At 45.3% G+C, this 23,088-nt stretch overlaps 1 protein-coding gene across 12 annotated transcripts in view; it reads left to right on the top strand.

Annotated features, from left to right (window-relative positions):
- SOX5 (SRY-box transcription factor 5) overlaps positions 1-23,088 on the top strand; it is a 637,700-nt gene that overhangs the window by 331,231 nt on the left and 283,381 nt on the right. For 4 of the 12 annotated variants that reach the window (XM_052690780.1, XM_052690779.1, XM_052690769.1 and 1 more), the window contains exon 1: positions 13,160-13,305. The exons of 4 other annotated variants lie outside the window; for them this stretch is intronic. In XM_052690780.1, the coding sequence (XP_052546740.1) occupies positions 13,268-13,305 (38 nt within the window). In that variant the 5' untranslated portion in view covers positions 13,160-13,267. Of the gene's footprint in view, positions 1-12,420; positions 12,544-13,158; positions 13,306-23,088 lie in introns of those variants that run through there. 4 more of the 12 variants (XM_052690778.1, XM_052690768.1, XM_052690777.1 and 1 more) reach the window with 3 other exon arrangements.

Raw genomic sequence — 23,088 nt, 5'->3', positions numbered from 1 at the left:
TTGCATCTTATTATTACTATTATACCTTGATTTTTGTTTGATTTAGGTATTGGGGGCTGTTGTTGCATGGGTCTCATTACTGGCATTTGGTTATCAGTTGTGTTATGGGTGGGTTGCATCGTAGAGTCTATCGTCATGGTAGACATAGGGCTGGTGTTCTCCAGGGGCCACTAGGTGGGGAACACGAGGGCTCTCCAGGGTGGCCAGGCAGGGGCTGTCATCCAATATCCATTCCACCACCCCAGCCAGGGTCGCTCCCACAGCACCAGGGCAGCCCCAGGCCTCAGGCACCTCCCTGAGGTTGGGTCCGGGATGAGGCCAAGTGGGGAGGTGGGCCTGTGGGTGGGCAGGGCTGTGAGGAGCTGGATCCAACCCTGCTGAAATCTCCCTGGGGCAGGGGCTGATGGCTCTGGGAATTGACGTGGAGCCCTAGGCTCTGGGCAGGTGTGGTGGGCCTGGGGGCGGGCAGGGGCAGTCGGGGCCTGATAGTGTCCCCAGGAGCTTGGCACCTCTTGCTGCACAGCCAGTTAGGCCTTCACTCAATGCTCGTTTCTTCCTGTTTTACATTTTCTGAGAAGTCTAACGATAGATTTTCTCTCACATTGTTTGAGATTATTCCTTTTTTCAGACAATGCTTTCAACACTAAAAGGGTCATAAAAATAGACAGTTCCTGAAGAGCTTAGAAAGAAAAACCGCTCGTCTCCCACCCTTCTCCCTCCCCCAAATTATTTGATAATGGAATGGGAAGCTTTCCCATAATCTTTCACTTGATTTTTGCTAATATGAACCTGTCAAAGATCATGGCATTTCCTCACTGTGTGATGTGGAGCCAGCTGGAACCAAATAATCCACCCACATTTTCCATCATCTTTGTATCCTAATAGGAGCTTCTGCTTAGCAGAAATGAGAAAATACCTGTTGTTTCTTTCTTGCTGTCATGGTGGCCATACTGCAGCAGTTCCCCACGTGGCTGAAGTGTTACCAGATCTGAATAACTGTGACTAGACCAAAATTAATGGATTTTCTGTCTGGAACCCACACCCTATTCTTATAGTAGTTCAAGAGGAAAGTACTTTAAGAAATGACACTTTCCTTTCCACTCACTGCCCCAAAGAAATACTTTCAAGGATGAATTAGGAACATTCCTCCTTTGGCTTGAAGATGCAGGGATTTAGGTCCGTAAAAATACCTTTCTTCATCCTCACTCTTACTCCTACATAAAGGAGAATTACCATTTTTATGGATGCGTGTGGACTTGCTGACCAGAGAACGCGAGCAACTTCTGTTCATTTGAATTGTAGTCTTCCTCACTGAAGCATCCGCAGGGATAGGCAGCAATGCGGAATACAGCCCCCTGGTTTCGAGGCCTGATGGCTCTGCAGCTGGAGGAAAGAATCTCTCCCATTTCATTTTCTGGTTTCCTGTTTCCAGACTCTCTTTTGGTCTGTATTGCGTCTGTTTTAAGCATTAATGTTTTGTGTGTAACATCTCTCAAAGTCTAATCCATTGCTATGGACCCACCTAGTGACGGCTTTATAGATTCTTTATATTCATAAAGGCACTTTACACTTACCTCTTCGTGATTTTTGTTTGTTTTGTATTTTTTGTAATATTTGAAATGCGTCACAGTAGCCGATCTGAGTCCTTTCTATGAATAGTTCCTTCAGCTCTGTGTATTTAAACACACGCGAAAAAAGAAGTTTACCTGGTGGTTACTTGTGACACGTAAGTAGAAGGATTATGGTCAGGGAAATGACTTTAATATTACAGATGTATTTTGGATTACCAGAAATAAGAATTGTCAGTAATCTAAATGTAAGGAAACTTTTACTTACTGGTAAGGAAGTGCCACTGTATTAGGTTCCAGATTAAAATGATGGCACAAGGCTTGTATGTGTTTCTTATAGTGATTCTCTTCTGTCTTACAATTGACTCGGTGAACATGAGAAGTCTGAAAGCTTCTGTAGGTGTGCAAAATGTAAGGAATTGGGCAATGGGCTGTGGCTTTTAGTGATAATCTACTGCCTTGTTGCTTTGTGCAGTGATCTGTGAGATTTTTGGATGGCCAGCAGTGGCTCAGCAACATCTGACTCTTCAACAACAGATGCTGAATATCTAAAAATCCTAGACAGGTGTTCCTGATTTATGCAAAGAGTGACTGTGTGCAGTCAGGCTAAAACAACAAAGATGCATGGGACTCACTGTCCTCATGATGTGGAACCCGGTAAAGCATATGTAATTTGTCTATTGCCTTTGTACTGCCCATGAAGGTGGGGATGATCCTTCTTTCTGTTATTTCCCATGTTTGGTCAACCTGTGAATTGAAATTGTCTAACAAACTGTTTCTAAGAGGTTTTCTGGCTGCGGTCCCGCCCATACTGTGTATTCACTCTACTGTATTAATAGCTGAGTAGTCACATATGAACAACCATTTTGGTACACAGAGATTGTGTATAGCAACCTTTAAAAATGCAGTGCTAAAAACTTCTTGTTGAATATTCTGTATTTTAGAGATAGGTCACATTACACATCCTGTATGGATATCAGAGAGAATGGCAGGGAGACTGCATATAGTTACCAATGATCCAATAATGAAAGCAGTGTTCACAACTAAAATTCTAATGCAAGCAAACATTTAATAAGCTTTGTTAAAAAAATAATAATAATTATATATATATATATTTTTTTTTTTTAAGAAAAAAACAGATTTAGATTTTAGCTAGATTTTAGCTGAAACCCATCTGTGAAAACAGTGCAAGCACTGCACAAAACTCTGCAATCAGATTTGTTAATGCAGATCACTGGATCATTACTAAAAACACTGTATTTTTCCTTGTAAGGACTAGTTCAACTGTACGCAGAGACTATTAAAACTCTTATATAATGGCTTAATTTCACAAAATCACCGGCCCAATAGCATGATGCAGGAAGCTATAGTTCCTTCTCAGCTTTTGAGAGCTGATGCCATTTCATACCTCCTTGACAAAGAGAATTTCTCAGTGCATCAGTTGTATGGTGAAAGGTTGTCAACCTCTGAAGGCTTAGCAAGTCTAGAAGATAGACTTGGTTCCAAGTTCTTTGAACACTTGGTTTGCATTGCCTAGTATACAGTATATTGGAATAGGTGTCACTTAAAACTGGAGGATTTTGTGATTATAGCTAGCTTGAAGTGCTAGCTTCAAAACAGTAGTGTGGTGTCTTGAGAATGGATTGGCTTGTTGAAACTGCAGGGAGTAAATTCAGATATTTTCTAGAAGACTTTCCACATCACATTTGCAAATCATTTTTTTCCCTCAGCAGCGCAGCATAGAAGAAAAGTTAAGAACTTTTTTCTTCAGTATTTAACACAGAATAATAGGTAAGGAGGATAAGGATTTTGCTGAAAAACCAAATTATTTCCTTGTCATATTCCATCACAGAAGACTTAAGAGGGAAATCTAACCCATAGCCATTCTTTTGCAATATTAAGGATTAGCTACTGTCACAGACAAGAATGAAGGGAAAGGAGGTGCTAAACCCATCAAATGAAGAGCAACAGAATACCAGGTACAGTGAGATATACCAAAATGTGCTGCTAAAATTGGTAGGGCTGCTAACTTAATATGTAGTCTTTCCTTTAATACTGGCTTCTAAGCTCTGAGGTTGGAGAAAGCAATTTTTCTGCTTCTCTTTAATTGAACAGTAGAATTGATGCTGAGAATTAGTCTAATGAATTTTTGTTCCTTACTTGATAAATGGGTTGAAGTAGTAATAAAAAGTAAAATTAAGAGAAGTACAGACAGCATTGTGATATTATGGCTATCAGTCAGCAGGGCTTTTGTAAAGAAAAATGATGTCTAATGATATTCCTTGAGCTCGTCAACAAATAGTAGAGGACAGTCATTAGGTGTTTTTTCTCAGAAAGTTTTCTTTCAAAAACATCTTCACAAGAGCCTGTTGGAAAAAACAGTTGTACTTTTGAGAATTAGACAGCCTTCTAAGGGATGCAGGACAAAACTAAAAGTATATGATTGATATTTGGTGTAGGAAAACACTGCGGTGGGGGTACTCTGAATCTGAGTGTAATAGGTGCTTTGTCTTATCTGTACTAATGAATTGAAAACGCTTGTGACCACTGTAGTGAAACAGTGAAGAAACGTTTGCATCTGAGGCAGAAACCATCAAGTCAGAGTGGGAGACGGCAGAGGATTCTTCTTGCAGCGTAGGAGGATGGGTAGGTTAGCTACATAATTGTGGTGTTAATAAAAACATAGTATTACATATTGGCTAGAAAAAGGGATGTTGTGATACACCTTTCCCTTTTCTAGTACGACTGTGACTACAAAGAAGCGGAAAGGAAGCAGACCTATGTTTTCCTATGAAATATTTAACTGAAGTAGGTGGAATGATCTAAACACAAGACGTAGTGGTTGAAAATGGAATAAATCACACTGAAAATATTGGTGTCATCTGTCAGTAGTAAGCCTTTTCCTGTAGTACTGAGATCTTTATGTGTTAGGCCACCTAGAAATGAATACAGCAGAAACAGAGAAAAAAATGAAGAGATTCAGTGTAAGTTTTGATCTTGAGATTAGGAAGAAAAAGTAAAAAGACTGCTTAGAGAAAAGATAAGAGAAAAGATTTTTATGGAATACAAGAAAGGAAAATGGATTACTCCATTTTACTTTTTTAGTTATTACAACAAGAAGTCATTCTTTCAGAAGAAAAGGTGGTAAGTATAGAGAACAGACTTCTCTGCAGCTTCCTGTTTGGTCTAGATTTCTGGAGTATTTCCATATCTGTGAAGTAAAAGAAAGAACTTGTGTTTATCTCTGCACTATGTGCCCAATGGCAAGATTTTAGGGTTAGCCATACAAAACAACAACAAACATTCTGAAAGGCACTTTAGGTTACCTGTCTAGCCATGACATACTAGGCACCCAACTTGGGGCGCCTAGCAGCTGCCAGCAATGGTCCTCAGAGCTCATGGAATATTGTGGGGACAAGCTGTATCTTGGCTCCTACGTCATGGTACCTTACTCAGTGACACACTTGCACTTGTTTCCCACTGTTTGCCCTCCTGGAGCCACCTGCTGCCATTCTATTGCTAGCTCAGAATTCTTTGGAAACAAGGTTCACCTGTGACATTCCCACATACGAAATCTTTGTGCAGAATTTGAATCACGTTGCTCTCGGAAAAAGGCAGTGACTACATGCAAAAACCAGGAGAAATGATTCATTGGATTGATCGTATGGGGTCAGGTACTAAAAACCATATGTAAGAATATGGTTGTGTTTCTTGCAGAAGTGTTGAGAGGATATTGGTGTGGTGGCATTCATTGTTTTTGCATCTTGAGATTTTTATCCGCGAGGCTAAGGTTGTTAACAGGCAGAAGTTATCTAATTTGTTTTATTTTATTTATTGGACAAGGGTCAGGCACTTGTAAATTATGGACTGCATTCTCAGTGAATCAAAATATTTAGGTTGCTTGTGAGGTTCAGTTCTTGGCATTGTGTCACTAATTACTTTTACACAACTCTGAAATAATGACAAAAGGAAAATGCATCAACAAAGAAAGAGAAATTAAACTTTGTAAAACAAAACAAAAGCAGCATCAGAAATAGAAAGTGTTATTTAAGGAGAAAAACGGGTGAGCAAATGTGCGGTCTGGATTCAGCGCAGTGTTAGATGGCAAGAGAAGAGACACTCAGCCTTGGATCTTCTCCAGGAAAAGAAAAATTTATGATGTAAGTTTTCTTTGATAAACATTCCTGAGAAACTACTTTGTGCTTTAATCTAAATGAGTGTTGGTCTCAATCCAGTTATCTTTTTTGTTGTTGTTTTGGTTGGCTTTTTTTTTTTTTTTTTTTTTTTTTTTTTATAATATTTCCTTCCTGATTGTTTTATACTCTCACTACGCTTCAGTGCCACCTGTTGAGAATCTGTCTTGCTTCCAAGCTAAATGGTAACATACAGACCCCTCTGTACCTGGATGGCATTAGAGCTCTTAAAAAGCATCCCTAGATATTCCAATGTTCTCGCACTTACGCTTCAAAATACCATAGCAGTACTTGCTCTGTTTCTGCAACAAAGTGTGGAAGCATTCCCAGGGGCACTTACCATGGCACCCAGCAATGCTGCCAGCCTCTAGCTGTCCCATATAACAAAAGGAGCAAGAGTTAGTCTCTATAGAACTAACAGTAAAGCAGTCAATCTGTTTTATACCATACTTGCCTATTTATTTTGCTGTAATAGTGGCTGAATTGGGGGTTTTGTGTTGGAAGTGGAAGCTTAGCTTTTTGTTTCAACAGAACCAAATGGCATTCGTTCTGCTTTTACCCCAAAGTGGAAAATCAGTCATAAAATGGCATCGGAGCTGCATTAAAATAAATGAATGCATATAGTAGACTTTTGTTGCTTCAGAAATGTAACATAACTCTACATCCTCAGCGACTGCTGTTTCAGCGTGCAAGGTGTAAGATAGCAACATTTTATGACTCCTTCCAGAGATGCATTTAATGTCATTAGAATCATAACTTAATTTACAGCTTGATCTTCCCAGTGACATGTATAACAAGTTAAATATCAGTAGAGTGCATTTAATAAACACTAATTTGTATTAATCTTATCACAGACTGTATATGTTATGCAGCAAACGTGTGTGGTACATTAGAAAGGGGATGTATTTACAAATCTGTTCTGAATTTAAAAACCGCACATTTCAGCATCTATGGTTTTTTTTTGAAACATTTGCTGTATAGTGGTTACATGAATACTTGTGGTTATACAGACTAAAAAGGAGTAATGTAGATAAACAATTTACAGCATGTAAGAATTTTATCTCTTCTGTGTTCTTTGTTTGATTACAGTTAGTCTAAAATGTAAACTGGTTTTGATAGAAGGTATTTCTTGCAGAAGACCTTATTCTTCATAGGTCTTCTAATACAAAGTGAAAAGAAAATGGTAAAATTATTTGGAAGTATTTTACACTTTCTCTTCTAATCCAAATGAGTACGTAAAATGGAGGGCATCCATGAACTGAGCTATATGTGCGTCATGCCCACACAGAAGAGCCCAGGCTGGTTAGCTGAAGGTGGCTGATAGCCCTATGGTAAACATGTAAGAAATGATCCCAATGGCACTGGAAGATGGTGTTGAGAAGCAGACAATGGAGGTACGTGTGGGCTTGGAGAATTTTGATTGCAAACACCAGAGCAAACCACAGGGCTGCAAAATGAAGGAACGCCTTTAGAAAGTACACAGAACTAGCTGTGGTAGATTATTACAAATCACCCTTGAGCTTTTAATTGCATGATGCTTGTTTGATATCAGACAATCAATGGGAGCAAATCCATTTGTTTTAAACCCAGCCTCCTTGGTGCATAGGTTAGGAAGAGGAGATTATAGTGGAAAATGCAGTCAGGTTAGGAACACAGAGACAAAATATAATGCTCATAGCCCTTGTCAGTGGATGAGTTTGTATAGTATTGCTGTTGGGGAAATGTCAGTTCTGTGGTGATAAACTCTGCAGGCACTGTGTTGAGGGAGACTCAGGAAGACCCACTGGGTTAAGTGGAAAGATCTCGATTTCAGTGCAATTTGAGTCATGCTCAACACTTACTATCTAGTTTTATAAATAGATCAAAGTTGTGCCATTAGGCTATGTGGGCTCAAAGGCTTATGTTTGACTATAAAACTGAAGTTGCTGGTTCAAAAGAGACTCGATCTCTCCCAGCCACTCCTCCACGCACACACCAGGGGAAAAGGGAGTCATTTCCTTCCGATGGGAGTTGGCTGTCTGTATAAAATGAGCAAAGTTCATCATCTGGTGTATTGTGGCAGGCATTTACATGTTGGTAACAGTCATCCCAAATGACACTGAGGAGGGATGTTCCTGATGGCATTGTGGTCCCAGGGGCTGAAGATGGGCTGGGCTCTGGCAGTGGCTGGGCGGTCCCTTGGATGTGATCGGCCTGAGCAGGACAGGGTGGGTGAGGTGTGGCTGCAGGCTTTGACAGGGATGGCACTTGTGTGCAAAATAGTCATACTTAAAAAAGAAGTTAGCAAAAAGACTGAGAGCAACAGGTTCTTACTCTAGTAATGCTTTGTGTTCAGAGCCTCGATGAGAAACTGTAGATTTGAAATCCAGTTAGCTTCTTAAAGAACTGTAAAGACGGTTCCTATCCATGGATATGTTCCCTATCTTTTTATGTTTTTTTCTGTTTGTTTGTTCGTCTTTTTGTATTGAGGGTTTTTTGGTTTGGTTTGGTTTGGTTTTTTTTGTTTTTTTTTTTTTTTGTTGTTGTTGTTTTTGCATCTGTTTACATATCATTTTGTTTCTAAAAATGCGCAGTTGTTTACAGTTCTGTATGAATTTTGAGTTACCTTTACCTCGGCCGATGTGGAGTGGACGGAATCAAAGAGAGCAGAGCCGATGTTAATAAAGGGATGAGAACTCTGTAATCATTTTTAGTGGTCCTTAAGGAAGTTTGAATTCCAATTTTTGATGAAGGTTCAGATTTCTCCTTAAGGGTACTGTCAGTACTGCTTTATGGGGAGTGTTGCAGATGATAGGCCCCCACTGAAACTGCAGGTAAATATCTGATAAATGAGGGCTTCTCGCTTGCAAGTGAGATGGTTTTACTTTTCCTTGAAGAAATTCAGTAAATTGAAAAACTCTAAATAGCACAGAGATTTCAGTCCTCCAGACCGCCTTCTCCTTCTCAGATTTTGCGATCCTATATTCAGCGCTCCGTTTTGCCAACACCAAACATGCCTGATGTGGCATTTACATTCTTTTTAAAAAAGCGTAGATTAGTTATATTTCTAAGAGTTAACTTCTTCTCTTGACACATGTACTTAATTCCCGTTAATGGAAATGGCAGTTAGGCATGCACACTGAAAGGAAAAATCTGTTCCGAAGCATATGATCCAAACTGCATTGTAGCTAAACATTTCCATACTCTGAAATAAGCACTCATTATTTGCAAGATATTCTTCATAGTAAATGCATGAACCCCACTCTGTTCTCCTTTCTCTCTCTTAACCTATTCCAAAAACCCTTTCTTAGAAATGTTAGAGTTTCGTTCCTAATGCTGTAGTTGTTTTGGATATATGCCTAAAAAAGAAAATCCATGTAGGATCTTCAGAGTTTTGCATATTTTCTATGAGAATTTTCCAGTAAATCATTCTGTGGAATATCTTACATTTCCTTGGACTTTGTAGGTCTCTATTATTAAAACCTACAGTGGAAACAACAAAACATGAAAAACTCACTTTATTTTCCAGCACTTCCTTTACTTATACAATATTGCAGCAGCTGCCAAAGGCACCAGGCTGAAGTGTTATCATTTGATGGTTTTTACTGTTATTTTTTAAAATCATCTCCTTAGTTTAAGGCTTTCTTTCTGCCCATTTGCTTGTATATAAAGACCTGTGGATTCCGTCTGTGTAATATTCCAGAGTTATGGCATTTCTAACTTGAGCTGGGTGGATAATTGATTTTTTGGTTCACCTCTTGAACTGGAGGACCACGATAGCAACCAAAAAATCACTAACGCACAAAAATTCAGATAAGAGTTTATAACTCGAGTTGTTTCCCTCACTTAAATGAAAGTCAGAGCCTTTTGGTTCAGTTCAACTCCAATTGCCCTATTTCGCCTGAACCTTTTTCTTTTGGGCACTCCTGAGAGGAACGGAGCAAGAAAAATGCAAGGGGAAGGGCTGGCGGGGGGAGACTTCATTTTTCTCATCCCGTAGAGGTATTTGGACTTACACCCTGATTCTTAGCTGGAGAAGAACTGAACAAGGTTTGTGGTTATGTATTGTCTTAGTTTCAGCTGGGGCATGTTCGTCATTGATCTCAAATTCCTCTTTTTCTCCAGATTCTGATAAGACAGCAGTTTTAATTCTGTGTCCTGGCAATTTCTACAAAGCAAGGATTCAAGATGACCGTAGGAAGGTTTCAAAGGTTCCCTCAAACTGTTTGTTTGGCTTGCTGCTTCTTGCATTTGTAGTTGAACTTACTGCGAGAACATAGCTTCACAGATGAGTCTATAATGACACAATGATATCCATACACTAATGCAGTAATACAATATTAATACTGCAATAAGGGTAACATTTTTTTCTCCTTTTTGGACCCAACCATGCTTCCTCTCATCAAGCTGGGGGCTCAGAAAACATCAGATGAAGGAAACCAGGGAGAAGGAGATAAATGCTAAGCAGCAAATAGAGTACGGTAAGAGTAAGTGCTGTAAGCTAGGGCTAGGGTAAGGGAAAAGAAAGGTTTATGTCAGAAACATTCACAGCAACGATCTCTGCTTCCTTTCTTTCTTCCTTCCATTTCCTCTCTCCTTCTCAGAACTCCCTCTTGCTTGTTTATCTTTGTTTTCTCCCCCAGTATTTCTTGTATGTGTTGTTTTTGTTTTTGTTTTTTTTTTCCTTTTATTATGGTTCAGGTCTGACCGATGTCCTGTTCCATAGTTCTTGATGTAGATGGCAATTGCTCTGGTTCATAATCATAGTAGCAGAGAGCTGACTGAGGAGCCTCAGCATGCTGGGCATGACACAGACTTGGACTCAGAGGGAATTGTGCTCATTGTTTTGAAGATGCTTAAACAGGAGGGAAAATGGAGATAAACATACGTGAACAGAGGAGGGCAGTTGTGTGGAGCTGAGCTGTAAAAAGGACACAAGGTTAGAGAGCCGGATGTGGCTAATGTACAGTTGGAATACAGTAGTCCTGGAGCTTTGTAGACCCTTTGAATAAAGGGTCATCTTCATGTCCTTATAGTTGGGTCTCCTGACCAGCTCCTGTCTATAGGCAGCTCCTAGGGCCAAAGGCAAGCGGGCTGGAGAAGAGAGTGGAATGGCAGAGGAGGAGCAGCATTTGCTGAGGGTACAGTCAAAGGGAAACGGCTGGGGGCCCTCACAAGTATGAGCAGAGGGGTGAAGCGTGCTTTAACCACGTGTAAAAAGTCACGCCTTTCAGAGGAGAGCAGCAAAAACACACAGCGTGTTTCAGCAGCGTGAGGGCTGCTGCGTGCTGAGGCGCGTGGATCTTTGTTTCCCATCCCGTTGCTGCAGTTGGCTAACGGTGTCAGCCTGGGCAAGCTGCTAAGCCTGTCTGCATCTCAGTTTCCTTATTTGAGGCCAAATTCTCCTACTAAGTAGCCTCCTACTCCACACAGAGATTTGCTGATTTGAATGGAGCCCCTGTGGAGCGAGATACTTTTCAATACAAATAAAGTTTTGGAATCAGCCCTAATTATATTTATTACCTGCAGAGGAGTAATGTGAGACTTAACGTGGTTTGAGACACTCAGATGAAAGAGAAAGTATGTGGAATTGTTCTTTTTAATCATCCGCTGCCTTTTCAGTGTCTACCTCACAGCTGTCCTAAAAGGGCTAGCTACTAAATAACAAATAAAACTCCTTGTACATAGTAACGAGGTTTGTCAGGCTCCCGTGAATGAACCTCTGTGGAAAATATTATTAGCCAGGGGCTACTGGAGGAAATCGGCAGAGCTGCCCCACGGCGAGGAGCCATTAGGTCTCCCTCCTGCCAGCAGCTGGCAGAGCCCCCGGGATGGACTCGGGGAGGACATGCCGAGGGTAGCCTGGGGGATCCTCCTGTGTGCTGGGCCCTGCACCCGTCCCCAGTAGGGCTGTGCTCCTTGGGGTGACGGAAGCGTTCATCCGGGAGTGAAGCCAATGGTGCGGCGCTGGACTGAGCGACCCCAGCCTGAGCCTGCTGGCTTAAAACGTGTGCATGGAGGGGCCAGGGGAGATTAAATAGGGTAGCTGTTCAGTATTAATAAAAATAACACACTCTGGGGGGATTTCTTTCGGCCGGTGGGCACAACAATACTGAGTGCTTCGTGGCTGCTCCGTGTGGATGTGTCCATACACTGGTGCAGCCAAGTTGCGTTCTGCGTGCCGCCAGGAGGTGTGGGTGATGGGGCGGTGGGGGGGTGGAGCGGACCTCATCCCACCGCTGTGGGGTCAGAGCCTCGTGGGCTTTAAAGGCCTTTAATGTTGTCCAGCTGCAAATTAAAACAGAGAGAGAAAGGGAAAGAAAGGAATTAGGGCTGGGGAACTGGAAAGAATGGAGGATAGCTCCGTGGGTGTGTGTGCTGGGGAGCAGTAGACCGGTGTGTTGTGCTCTGTGGGTTTTTTTTTTCCCTTTCTCTCATTTTTTCCCGCTCTCAGCTCGGTGCCGGCCGGGCCCGGCGTCGTGCCGCCGCTCTCGGCGCTGGGGCGGACGCTGCCCCGCGGTTCCGGCTCCCACCCTCCGTTCCCTCCGTCCGCGCGTCTCCCCGGGGAGCGCGTTTGGGAACGGGCCGGGGGAAAAGGGTGCGGGGAGGAATGGAGCGTCTCCAGGGGAAGGGCCCCAGCGGAGGAGGGCAGAGCCGCGTTTGTTGTTGTTTGCGCGTGTGCGCGCCGCTCCGCACGCCGCTACCTTTCCTCCGGCGCACGGCGGGGCCGTCTGATGGAGTTTGGAGAGGAGGCAACTCCGGGTGCGCTGCCAGGGCGGCTCGCGGCGCTGCGCGGAGCGGCAGTGAGTGACAAGTTGTTTACAGGTTTCCTTGAAGGGGCCTCTGCTATATTTCAATCTGTCAAAGTTGCTTTTCTTCCCGCGGAACAATGCCTGATTGTTGTGTTTTTTTTCCTCCCCTCCCCAAAGAGGGAGAAAGAGGGAGAGGAGTGGAGAGATCGGGGCTTGGGGGGGGGGGGGGGGGGCGGGGGGGGGGGAGGCGGGGGGGAGTAAAGGAGTGGAAATTCTTCCTAGCACAAATGCCTTTGGTAACATTTTTCTGCGCCCAATCCTTTCTCCCCCGTCGCAACTCGCAGAGAGTTGGTAACTGGTTCCATTTAATCACTCCACTCTCGTTTTATCTCCTCTCCCCGCTGATCTTCCTCAGCGCAGGGGATTTACTCCCGGTTTAGGTGGATTGTCAGGCTTTTTTTTTTTTTTTAATTATTATTTTATTCTTTTCCGCTCTCCCCACCCCCCACCTCTTTATTTTTCTTTTTCCTCCGCTCTCGGGGCCGCGGGTGCGCAGCGCCGCGCCGCCGCGGGGGGAGCCCGGCGAGCGGGGCTGCGGCGGCGCGGCCCCTTTAAGAGCCTGGTCAAGGAGCCCTCGCTCAGAGCAGCGCGCCGGGAGGGAGGCGGGAGGAGGGAGAAAATCCATCGGTGTGGAGGGCTCGGGCTCACTTGACAGGTTCAGTCGGAGGCGACCATAGGTGGCTGCTGTGACAAAGGGAAACTGCGCTTTTCCAGCATGCTCACTGACCCTGATTTACCTCAGGAGTTTGAAAGGTGAGGTGACTTGGTGGGGCGGGGGGCGGGATGCGATGGGTTTGGCGTTCGTTGTTTTGTTTTTTTTGTTTTTGTTTTTTGTTTTGTTTTGTGTTTTGTTTTTTTTTTTATTATTATTATTATTTTTTCTTTTCCTGGGGGGCGGCGATGGTGGTGGTGTGTTTCTCTCTCTTTTCCTGTATTTCCCTCACTGTTCGCTGCGAGATGCTCGGCGCGATGCCCCCGCTCCCCCACCCCGCCCCGCGTCACCTCGCCGCTGTCACGTTGGGGGGGAAGCGGGGGATGCGGGGATGCTCCGCTCCGCGCGGCTCCGTCCCGCCGGGGTGGGGGTGGGGGGGATCCCCGCCCGGCGCGGTGCCCTCCCGGCAAAGTTTGGGGCCGCCGCGCCGGGAGCGCTCCGCTCCGTTCCTCTCCGTGCGACCTTTGTTGGCCGCGCCGCCGCCGGGCCCGGCCCTCCGCCGCGGGGCCGGGAAACTTGCTGCCAACTTGCGGCCCCCCGGGATGCGGGCAGCCCCCACGCAGCTCCGAGTCCGTCGTCCCCGGCCGCGGGCGGGAGGGATGCGCTGCCGAGGGGGGGGGGTGGGGGGGGGGGCTCGTCTCGGTGCGAGCTCCCTCCTGTATAAACATTTGGTTGTATCCGGCGGTGCGGTGCGAGCTAGGTGCTAGACCAGCTGGGTACAAATATGCTCAGGCAAGCTGTTCGCCGCTCGGAGCGCTCCGGAGGGGAGGCAGGGAGGGAACGGGTGGGAGCGGGCAGGGGAGGACGGGAAGGAGCGCCCGAACTGAGGCATCGGAGAGAAACGAAATTGGGAAGTGCCGAAAAGAACTATTTTAACGCTTTCTGCCCTCTTTCTGCAAGCAGAATGCTTTTCTGCCAGAAGTGGGGTTGGTGTGTTGCACTGCACCCCGCGCTGCCCTCCTACCGCCGATTTTCCAGACTTGTATGGAATATTGGGCATTTTTCTTTGCTTTGTTACCATTGCAATAACAGAGGAAGATGCTTTTGTACACGTGCGTCGTACCAACTTAGTGCAACTACCTGAGGAAACTGCTGGTACTGCTGTGCTGAAGCGGTGCGGCATCGCAGCAGTGCCTCTGTCCCTACGATGGACAGATGAAAGTGCTCCGTCGGCCCCACCGAGGTCCTATCCAGACGTGTCCGAGCGAGCGGGTTGGGTTATTCTTTGAACTTTGTGGTGAGCAGCGTGCATGCAGAGCCTGGCAGGCAGAATGGGTCCTTTCATTTCCCTGCTGGTGGACTTTTCTTCCTCTGAAGTCTCTCTGCGTTTATATCAATTCGATATACAAACAAATCGTTCCGGACAAAACATCTCCTGTAGAAATAAAGCGAGCAGCTCCACTCCATTTTTGTAGGCGTCTGTCTTGTTTTCAGGGATCCCAGAGCTGCTCCTGTGCACATTCCACTTAAAATAGTCAATACACCGCTCTCCGTTTGCTGCACAGACAACAACAAGCGGTAGGAATGGGAAGCAATAAAAGCTAACCTCGGGACACATCGCTTATTTTTTTTTATTTTCTTTCAATTTTCCCCCTGCAGTTGAAATTGGTGATCCCAACCAATACCTCTGTTAATCATTACCGTTTGTTTACACGGCATGTGTTTGACTGGAGTTGCACAGGCACACAGAGCAGCCCCTGCCCATGTCACAGATGTGCGTTTGACAGAGCCGGCCGTGAGGACGCGCTTCCTCTCCCCCACGGATGCTCAGACACACGTGGGCTTGTGGGGTGCATGTGTGTACATGGGCACGGTGTGCAGAGGATGGGGTTTCAGGCAGTTGTCGCAGGTTGTTAGCCAACGTCGGTGGCAGACGCTGCTCCTGGAGCACAGTTGTGCAGCCACTGGGGTCCCACATGTCATATCTGCATGACCGATCTGCTCGTGCTGATGCTGTCCTTCTCCCACCGTTCCCCAGTAAACTGGAGCACGAGCTACAGGGCTGTCTGGCACAGTGCTTGTAGTGCAGCTCTCAGTGCCTGCACATCACTCAGGGGTCCCTCTGCTTCCCCTCTCACCCCTCTGTGATGTCTGGGCGCATCCTGGCGAACTGCAGGCAGCACCGAAACTTCTGGACACCTCAACTTGGGGAATCTGAAGCGATGGGGCTGCTTTGGAAGCTGTGGTCATTACCGTGGGCATTCACGGTACACACTTGGAATGAAAATTATCCCGAGTGTCAGACGGATAAACACTCATTAATTCATTCAGCATCAGTAGTAAATTGCACTACATTTTGTGAACCGGCATGTATAATTAATTGTCGTGCCAAAAACATGAGGACTGTCGTGCTTTCCCAAGAAGTTCCTCGATTCTTTATTCCTGTTTGTGACAGCTCTGTTGCCTGGTGCAGGGGAGCACCACAGTGCATGTGGGGGATGAGGTCTGTAGGAGGGGTGTAGGGAGGAATCGTAACTGGAAACTGCTCTGCTTGTTTCATGGGGCAGGGGTATTCCCGGGGTGCGCATTGGGCATTTCCTGTGGCACTCTGAATGGGCTTAAATGTCTCAAAAATGACAACTCTTCTGTTGCTTTTTATATTTTTAAAGGGGGGCTGTTATGCTTAAATATACCAGGTACGGCCACAACAGAAAGAAAGTTTGCTCTGTGGAAATGTAGAGAGAATTTGGAACCTTCGCAGACAGCTGTGAAATGTACCGAATGATGCGATCTCGGAAATGCCCAACATAAAGTTTTAATGTCTTAATAAAATCTAGTAAATGAAAAATAGATAAAGCGACTGCTTAACAATGTCCCCAGTGTAGGGAATGTTCTTAAACCCCAATTAATTACTGCATATTTACATTTCTCTGTAGACTGAGAGAGAGGCTCCGCTAGGCATCAGGACCAAGTGACGTCCTCTCCCTTTCTCTCTTTCATTCTTTTCTGTTTTCTTTCCTTTCTTTTGACATGCTAGTTCGAGGTAAGGAAGTATGTGTGGAAGAGGGAAGGTTAGGGCTTCCTCAGGAGAAAGGCAGAGCTGGCAGACAAAAGGCACGGAGCAAGCAGTGGGATGGGGACAGCAGAACAAGTTCAGCATCGCCAGTCAGTGGTTCTGTGCCCTGGAAGCATTCTGTGTGCTGGTGAGCGGCACGTAGAAGGGAGAGGCGAGGATGTAAAGCAAGCCTCTGCTGGGAGGAGAGAAATATACTTAGCTGCTGCGCCGCTTTGCTGCACGAGTCATTTCAGACTCCCACTGAATTTATTTTGGGGTTGTACCAACACTGTCAAATGGAGAAATCATTTTCCTAAAAGGAAACTTTGCGTATTCCTAAGTGCTTTTCTTAGCTAAAGTTACCCTAAAAGCTTTCTTCTTTCTACTGTGTTTGCTGAGAGTTTTGGAGAAAGAATAATGCCTTTCTATCAGCCGCCTTGCTCAGAATGATGTCCCACTCTCCTAAAACCTACCTGTAGATGTAAGAGTGATTACTTCTTCATTTAAAGTAAGCCAGTGAGATTTCTTTAGTATTGGGCTAAGTAGCATTTACCTTTTGCTGAGGTGCTTTCAGAAGGTGACTCTGTGGCTTGTGTGTTCAGGTCTGGGGTCTGGAGAGTGAATGCAGTGCCAAATGGAGGTTTCAGCCAGTGGTTCTTCGCCGTGACAGAAATGGGCGCGATTTCATTTCTCTGAGATGACTCTGAAGGAATTAATGCCGGCTACTCGTTAGCGTCCTGTGTGTGTTCATTTCACTTGCTGTGCTCACGCTTGCCGAGGAAGAAGTTGACTGTTACAGATTATAGATTTTAATGACCATCTCCCCAATTTACCAATTGCTGCGATTGTGACCCGGTCTTGGAGAGCAAAAAAAGCCCAAGCGGGAGAAGGCTGAGTGACACGCCAGCCCGCACAATCCCACTGTTGTGCTCACTGTGTTCGAGTCAAATCGGGAGTTTGGCACTGCTAATTCTGGGTGGCTGGCTCATCATATGCATTCAAGGAGTTAATTAAAACACACACAAACACATACACACACTCTCCCACCACGCATCTTGCAGTGTCTGTGTGCGTGGTGTTTGTGATTGGTACCTTTAGGAAGGAGAGGAATTGTTGTTCCTCCTCTTGCTGTCCGGAGAGCTGAAATACAGAAATAATTTACAAAATATTTATTGCTTCTTGGGGAGCTCTTAACAAGCACGTATGGCTTTATGCTGTAAGAAGCACATAGTGCTTTGCTGAGGTATGTGAACGTGGAGCCCCGATGATGGAATGGTGTATTTGTGTGATGTGATATCCTGATGCTCGGTAGGATACCTTCAAGTTGATGTGTGCCTCTGCCTTGCAGAAGTGAGTCTGACATCCTCTCGCTCTGTTTGTTCTGTTGATGTCCTGCACGGGCCTGGTTTGCTGTAATGAGCTCGGCAGCGGAGGGGAGAAGCAGGGTCGCATACCTGCGCACTCTGCCAGCACGCAGTGCTTACGAGTTCTGCTCCCCCGGTGCTCGCAGCGCTTCGTTGGTGGCTGCGGTGCATCCTTGCTGATGCTAGGCAGGCAGCATCCCGAGCAGCCAGGCGCTTTTCCCTTTGAAAATACTGGCGGCTCTTCATCCATATCGGAGAGCGCACGACGCTCCGGTGCTTGATAGGCGCGGAAAAGCTGCGTCTCGCTGCCTGCCTGCCTCGGGAACTGCCAGCGGAGCGGCTCCGTCCAGCTCTCGCACCGCCTCGCCCGGCGGAGTGACTTCGGGAGCTCCGGGCCGCGTTCCCCTCCCCACCGCGCTGAGGCGGCACCCGGCGGGCCTCGTCCCCGGGCGGCCGGGCCTGCGCTGCGGGCCGCCGCTCCCCGCTGAGCCGCCAGGGGGGCGCCTGAGGGCGGCGAACGGGGACCCCGTCGCGGGGTCGGGACAGGACGGGGTCGGCCGGAGAGAGGCCCCTCCGGAGGCCCGGCCCCTCCGGGCTGCTCCCGCTGCGGGGAGCGCTGCTCGTGGCACTTAGCGCAGTGGGTGGGGATGGAGGGACGCGTGAGAGTAATTCGCTGCGTTACGGGTTGGTTTTATTATTATTTCTTTGGAGAGTGGCTGCAGTGTTTCTTTATTCTTAAGGTTTTATATATATATATATACATACATATATATATATAATAAAAGGAAGGAGGGAAGAACGTGTGTTGCCGGCCGTGCCAGGTGCTGCGGGCAGCGGAGGAGCGGCGAGGCGCTGCTCGTGGTGCGGGGCTGCCATGCTGCGCGCTGGCGGGGGAGGGCTGCTGCGAGGAGACGGGAGAGCGTTCTCCTGCCCCCTCCGCTGGGTCCGTCCAGGCACTTCTCTCCGGCTTGTCCTTTCGTCACTTTAAGGAAAAAAAAAAAAAGCCACTTGTTCAGCGCGGTGGTACAATGTTTGACTTGTAGAACGCAGTCGGAGTGAACATGAGAACAAGCTCGGGGCTCACGCCGAAAGTTTGACGTTGGCATTGACTTTGTTTCCCTTAAAAGTGGTGTGGGATCAATCAGGTAACATTTCTCAGTCGTTGCGTTCGTAACTATAAAGGCTGTGCTGTAATTGTATGAAGGCTATATTGTAATTGTATTGCCATTCTTAAAATTGGTGTTTGATGTGTTTCCCGATTGCCTTTTTATACTTTTCATTTTGGTTGCTTGGAACAGCCAGTGTGGAACTTCACATTGGCGGCTCTTCTTCTGAGATCTGTAATAATTTTATTTTATTCCTGTTTTACCGGCACTTTGCTGTCATGTTTTCTCAACTTCATACCGACTGACTTTGTCGCTTTTTCTTTTTCTTTTTTTTTTTTTCCATAGGATGCGGGTGCCTTAGTACTATTTGATCTCAGTACATCTTAAAATGTTACCTTAGTGCTAATTTTTCTACGTGGTTGTATTGTAATGCTACTGTTGCGTATTTGTTACGTCTTCATAGAATCTTACTTAGTCTTAACATAATTCCACTACTTTGGAGGCAAAAATATATGGGGGCAACTGAATACAAATTGAATTTTCTTGTGGGAATAATCGTTTTTTTTGTAGCGGTGAGGAATGCTGTGCCAGGGACATGCTTTAATTTTGAGTAGTAAAGACTTTTGTCTACATCTAATGTACTTCAGCACCTCTGTAGCTCTGGAGAAAAAAGACTTGGGAAAGTGGTCTATGTAAAGTGAAAGCCATACAACTTGTCATCCTCTTGGCTTCCTTGGTGCTGAGCTTGTCATTTTCTTGATTTTAAAAATGTGGAAGTGAAAAAAAGGTCCCAGCTTCCATCCATTCACCTTGCAGGTTGGGCATAGGCAGAGATGATCTGTCTGACGGTGAGCCAGAGCTGTGTGCCAGCTCCACAGACAGCGTAGGACCCAGGGGAAGGAAGATGGTGGAACCATTCAGAACTTTGTACTTACTTTTGTAGCCTGGTTAACTGAAAAGCTTTCGTTTCTCCTGTTTGGCCAACTAAAAGCGTGAGCCTGGAAAAGCACACAGCTGCTCTGTGTTTCCGACAGTGCACTGTATGCCACCACTGGGTTGCTTTAGGCTATGTTCCTTGCCGTTTGCTGGGTGCCCCAAAGGGGCTATGCTTCTATGGAGTGGGAAGCCACCAAAGCCCATCGCAGCCCGAAAGATGCACAGGCAGCTTTGCGTATGGTTTTTATAATATGGTCGTTCTGGGGGCATCCCTTGCTTCAGAACAAGGTTGAACGATGGGCACAAGGTTCTGTGTCCCATCTCTACTGGCGTTGGCTCTCCTGTGTTAGGGTTGGGGCACCTTGGTAGGGCTGGGTACTGGGAGCGGGCGTTTCTTACTGCAGTATCTGTGCTCTCCAACTGCAGGAAAATTGTCTGCTTCTGTAGAGATTCCCTCAGCGGCATCTTTGCAGGCACATTGTAAAGCAAGACTTGGAAACATTTTCTCCGAAGGTTTTGTCAGGTTTCTATTCATAGGGTTTTCTCCCTAAATTTTGAGGCTGTGGCCTCGCTGGGGCAGAAGCTTTTTTGGATAGGGATGAGATGTGTGGGAAGGTGATGGTTGGTAAGGGCGGAGGGAAGGATGTTCTTACCCGTTTGGCATGTCTATTAACAAACTGGGTCGTTTTGTTGTGTTGTGTTTACATGACTTGTTCCTGTGCTGGTGTGAAATGTGAATCACCAAAATATGATGATGATTTAAAATAAAAAAAGAAAAGCTAAATGAAACAAAACTGAAATAGAACTGAAAGGCTAAATGAAATGAAGTGAAAACAGAATATGCAACACAGTTCTCTTGGTACTGTTTCCTTCTGCAGTTGCTGAGTAAAGCCAAATAGATTTCTTTTCCACTTCCATAAGAGTATCTAGGTTTCAGAGTTTGAAATGCACAGAGCTATAGAAAATACAGCTGTCTTTTCAGGTTCAGACTTTGGTTTGTCTTTTGCTCGCAGGTTCTGGAGATGTAAGGAGCTATTTATGGGCAGTGTATCGTAGAGTTGGCTATTGATTCTCATCTTTGTTGAAACTGTATGAACATCGGGCTGGTTCTGATTTTGTGGCTGAGGGGAATGTGGCAGCGTTTCTCAGTGGAAAACTCTCATCCTTTGCTTCTAATTTGTACATTCTACTCAGTTTTGCTCTTCTTGTCCAAACTCTCAACCTAATTGTGTGACTCATAAAACGTATTAGGTTTTAGTGTTTACCTGAAATGCCATGAAAGGTTTAGGAAGAATACTGTGCTGCTGTCCTGCATACCACGTATTTACTTCATAGATAATCTGCGTGTGTATTAGTGTCATTGATTTAGTCTGTTTTTGTAGAGTGCAAGCATCCTGAATCAGGACCCCATTATGCTCGTCACTGTACAAACACAAAAAAGAAGGTTTCTTGCCATTCCACAGAGCAGCCTTTGTGCTTGGAGCTTAGACTAATATCAATGTGTCTTTGTATGGGAAAAATTCAGAAACGGAGGGTAGGTAAGAGATCCCTAGCATAGCTTATGAATGAGATTTCAGTCCTGGAAACCATGCTTTGGAGTTTATAAATCGAGTGATATATGTGCATGCGTATTCTATGTCTGTATTTTTTTTCCATATATATGTTTATATACATAGAAGTTGCTTTACTATTAGAAGTACCGATAATGTTAATAGTTCCAATAATGTCTTTTGATTAGGAATTCAGGGCATTCTGGAAAACATCACTACACAAGTCATGAAGATTTTTGTGCTCTTTCAGCAGAGAAGCAGGATTAGCCTCAGCCTGTAGATGAGAAAGCGGAGGGACAGTGCCACAAAATGGTTTGCACGGGTGGGTTTAGAAGCCAGAGGTACTGACTGCCAGTCCAGTTATTTAACCTCGGGACCATCCTTTCCATTCCTGAGCTCCAAAGAACTGCAAATTACAGATTTCTGTCAGCCCAATTATAATTTCTAAAGGTCTCCTTCTAGTGAGATGAAAATGTAATATTGAAATTACTTAAATATGTAAAACAGGGACTTTGGAGTATAATTAATGGTGTGAAGTACAGAAATATTTACAGCCTGAGCTGTGCAGTGAGGGCTGGCAGAGAATGCAGTCTCTGGACCCCCCTCAGCTTTTGGGCAAGCTTTGGTGCTATCTCCCTACCTGGGGACAGCTGGGGAGTGCAGGCAGCGGTTAGGAGTCAGTGGGGAACCAACGTGTGCAGCTGACAGTCCAGAAAGGTTTCATCCTGGAGAACAATTAACATCTTCAGCCACACGTACAGGAGCTGTCGTATGTTTTATAACCAAGGACTGGGCACTGGGGGTGTCCAGGAAAAATTCTTCTCATGGAGATTATTAATGAGAGGAGCAGACTCCACTGAACGCAGCGATGTAGGCAACCGCTGCGAGAAACCAACTTACTGAAAAGCAAAAACCACGGCACGGAGCACAAAATGCACCGTGATCCCTGCCTGCAGATTTGACATCTGTTTTTTACATGTGCCACAGAGATCTGAAATGAAGGAAATGAGACAAGCTTATTAAAAAGGAAGAGTTACTTTGTTATTCATACTAAAAGTTTTTCTAATCCGTTTCAGTATTTTTTTTCCATTTCCAGCCATGCTCAGTAAGAGTAGGGCCGAATCGGGGAGGTCTGCAAGTGGGTTTGGGTCCAGTCTCCAGATTGCCTCTCTTACCCACTCTCTTAGCAGCACGCAGAATAAACTGAAGAGTGCTGGGCAGATTTGATCTGTGCCGCCTATGAGTATTATGACTGAGCTATTAAGTTATTTTCTTTGATAAGATTTTTAAGAGGGAGACTACTTTCAAGATAATGGATTATAATCAGGCACGTTCTGTAGTATTTCACTAGAAGTTATTCAGCAGTATGTTCACAAAGCCCTACTTTGTGGCAGGGCCAGGCAAGGCATCATTTTAAAAGGTGTTCATTCACACCGTGTGTTTGGACTCACCGCGCTGAAGCTCAGTGTTGGGTCCTAAACTGTGAGCCTAGTTAATGAATGTTCTGCTCAACTCTGTGAAGAAGGATGGTGTTTTTCACCAGTGAGGCATGGAGCGCTGAGCAGTGAGGAGGTGATGGAGCAGAAGCCTGGCTTTCCTCAACCTGCAGCTGACTTGCATCAGTTGCAGTGCAGTCAGACTTTTTCAAGTGCTGGGAGAGGTTTCTGCAAGCTTCTACAGACCTCTCGATCTCAGAAGTTCTGTACGGGTGTGCTTTGAAGAGATGCTAGCTAACTACTCATCCCAAACAACTCTGTATCTGGCAGATAGATGCGAGCAGGCTGACGGTGATGAAAATTCACCTGAATTCCGTCGGAGCTAACATCTGGGCCTTTGTGGACTTGGCACTGTATGCAGAATTAATCTTTGCTTC

The sequence above is a fragment of the Tympanuchus pallidicinctus genome, unplaced genomic scaffold (assembly GCF_026119805.1).
Source record: "Tympanuchus pallidicinctus isolate F22 unplaced genomic scaffold, pur_lepc_1.0 scaffold27, whole genome shotgun sequence".
In the NCBI taxonomy this organism is placed as follows: Eukaryota; Metazoa; Chordata; class Aves; order Galliformes; family Phasianidae; genus Tympanuchus; species Tympanuchus pallidicinctus.
This window is presented reverse-complemented; position numbering and strand designations above follow the sequence as displayed.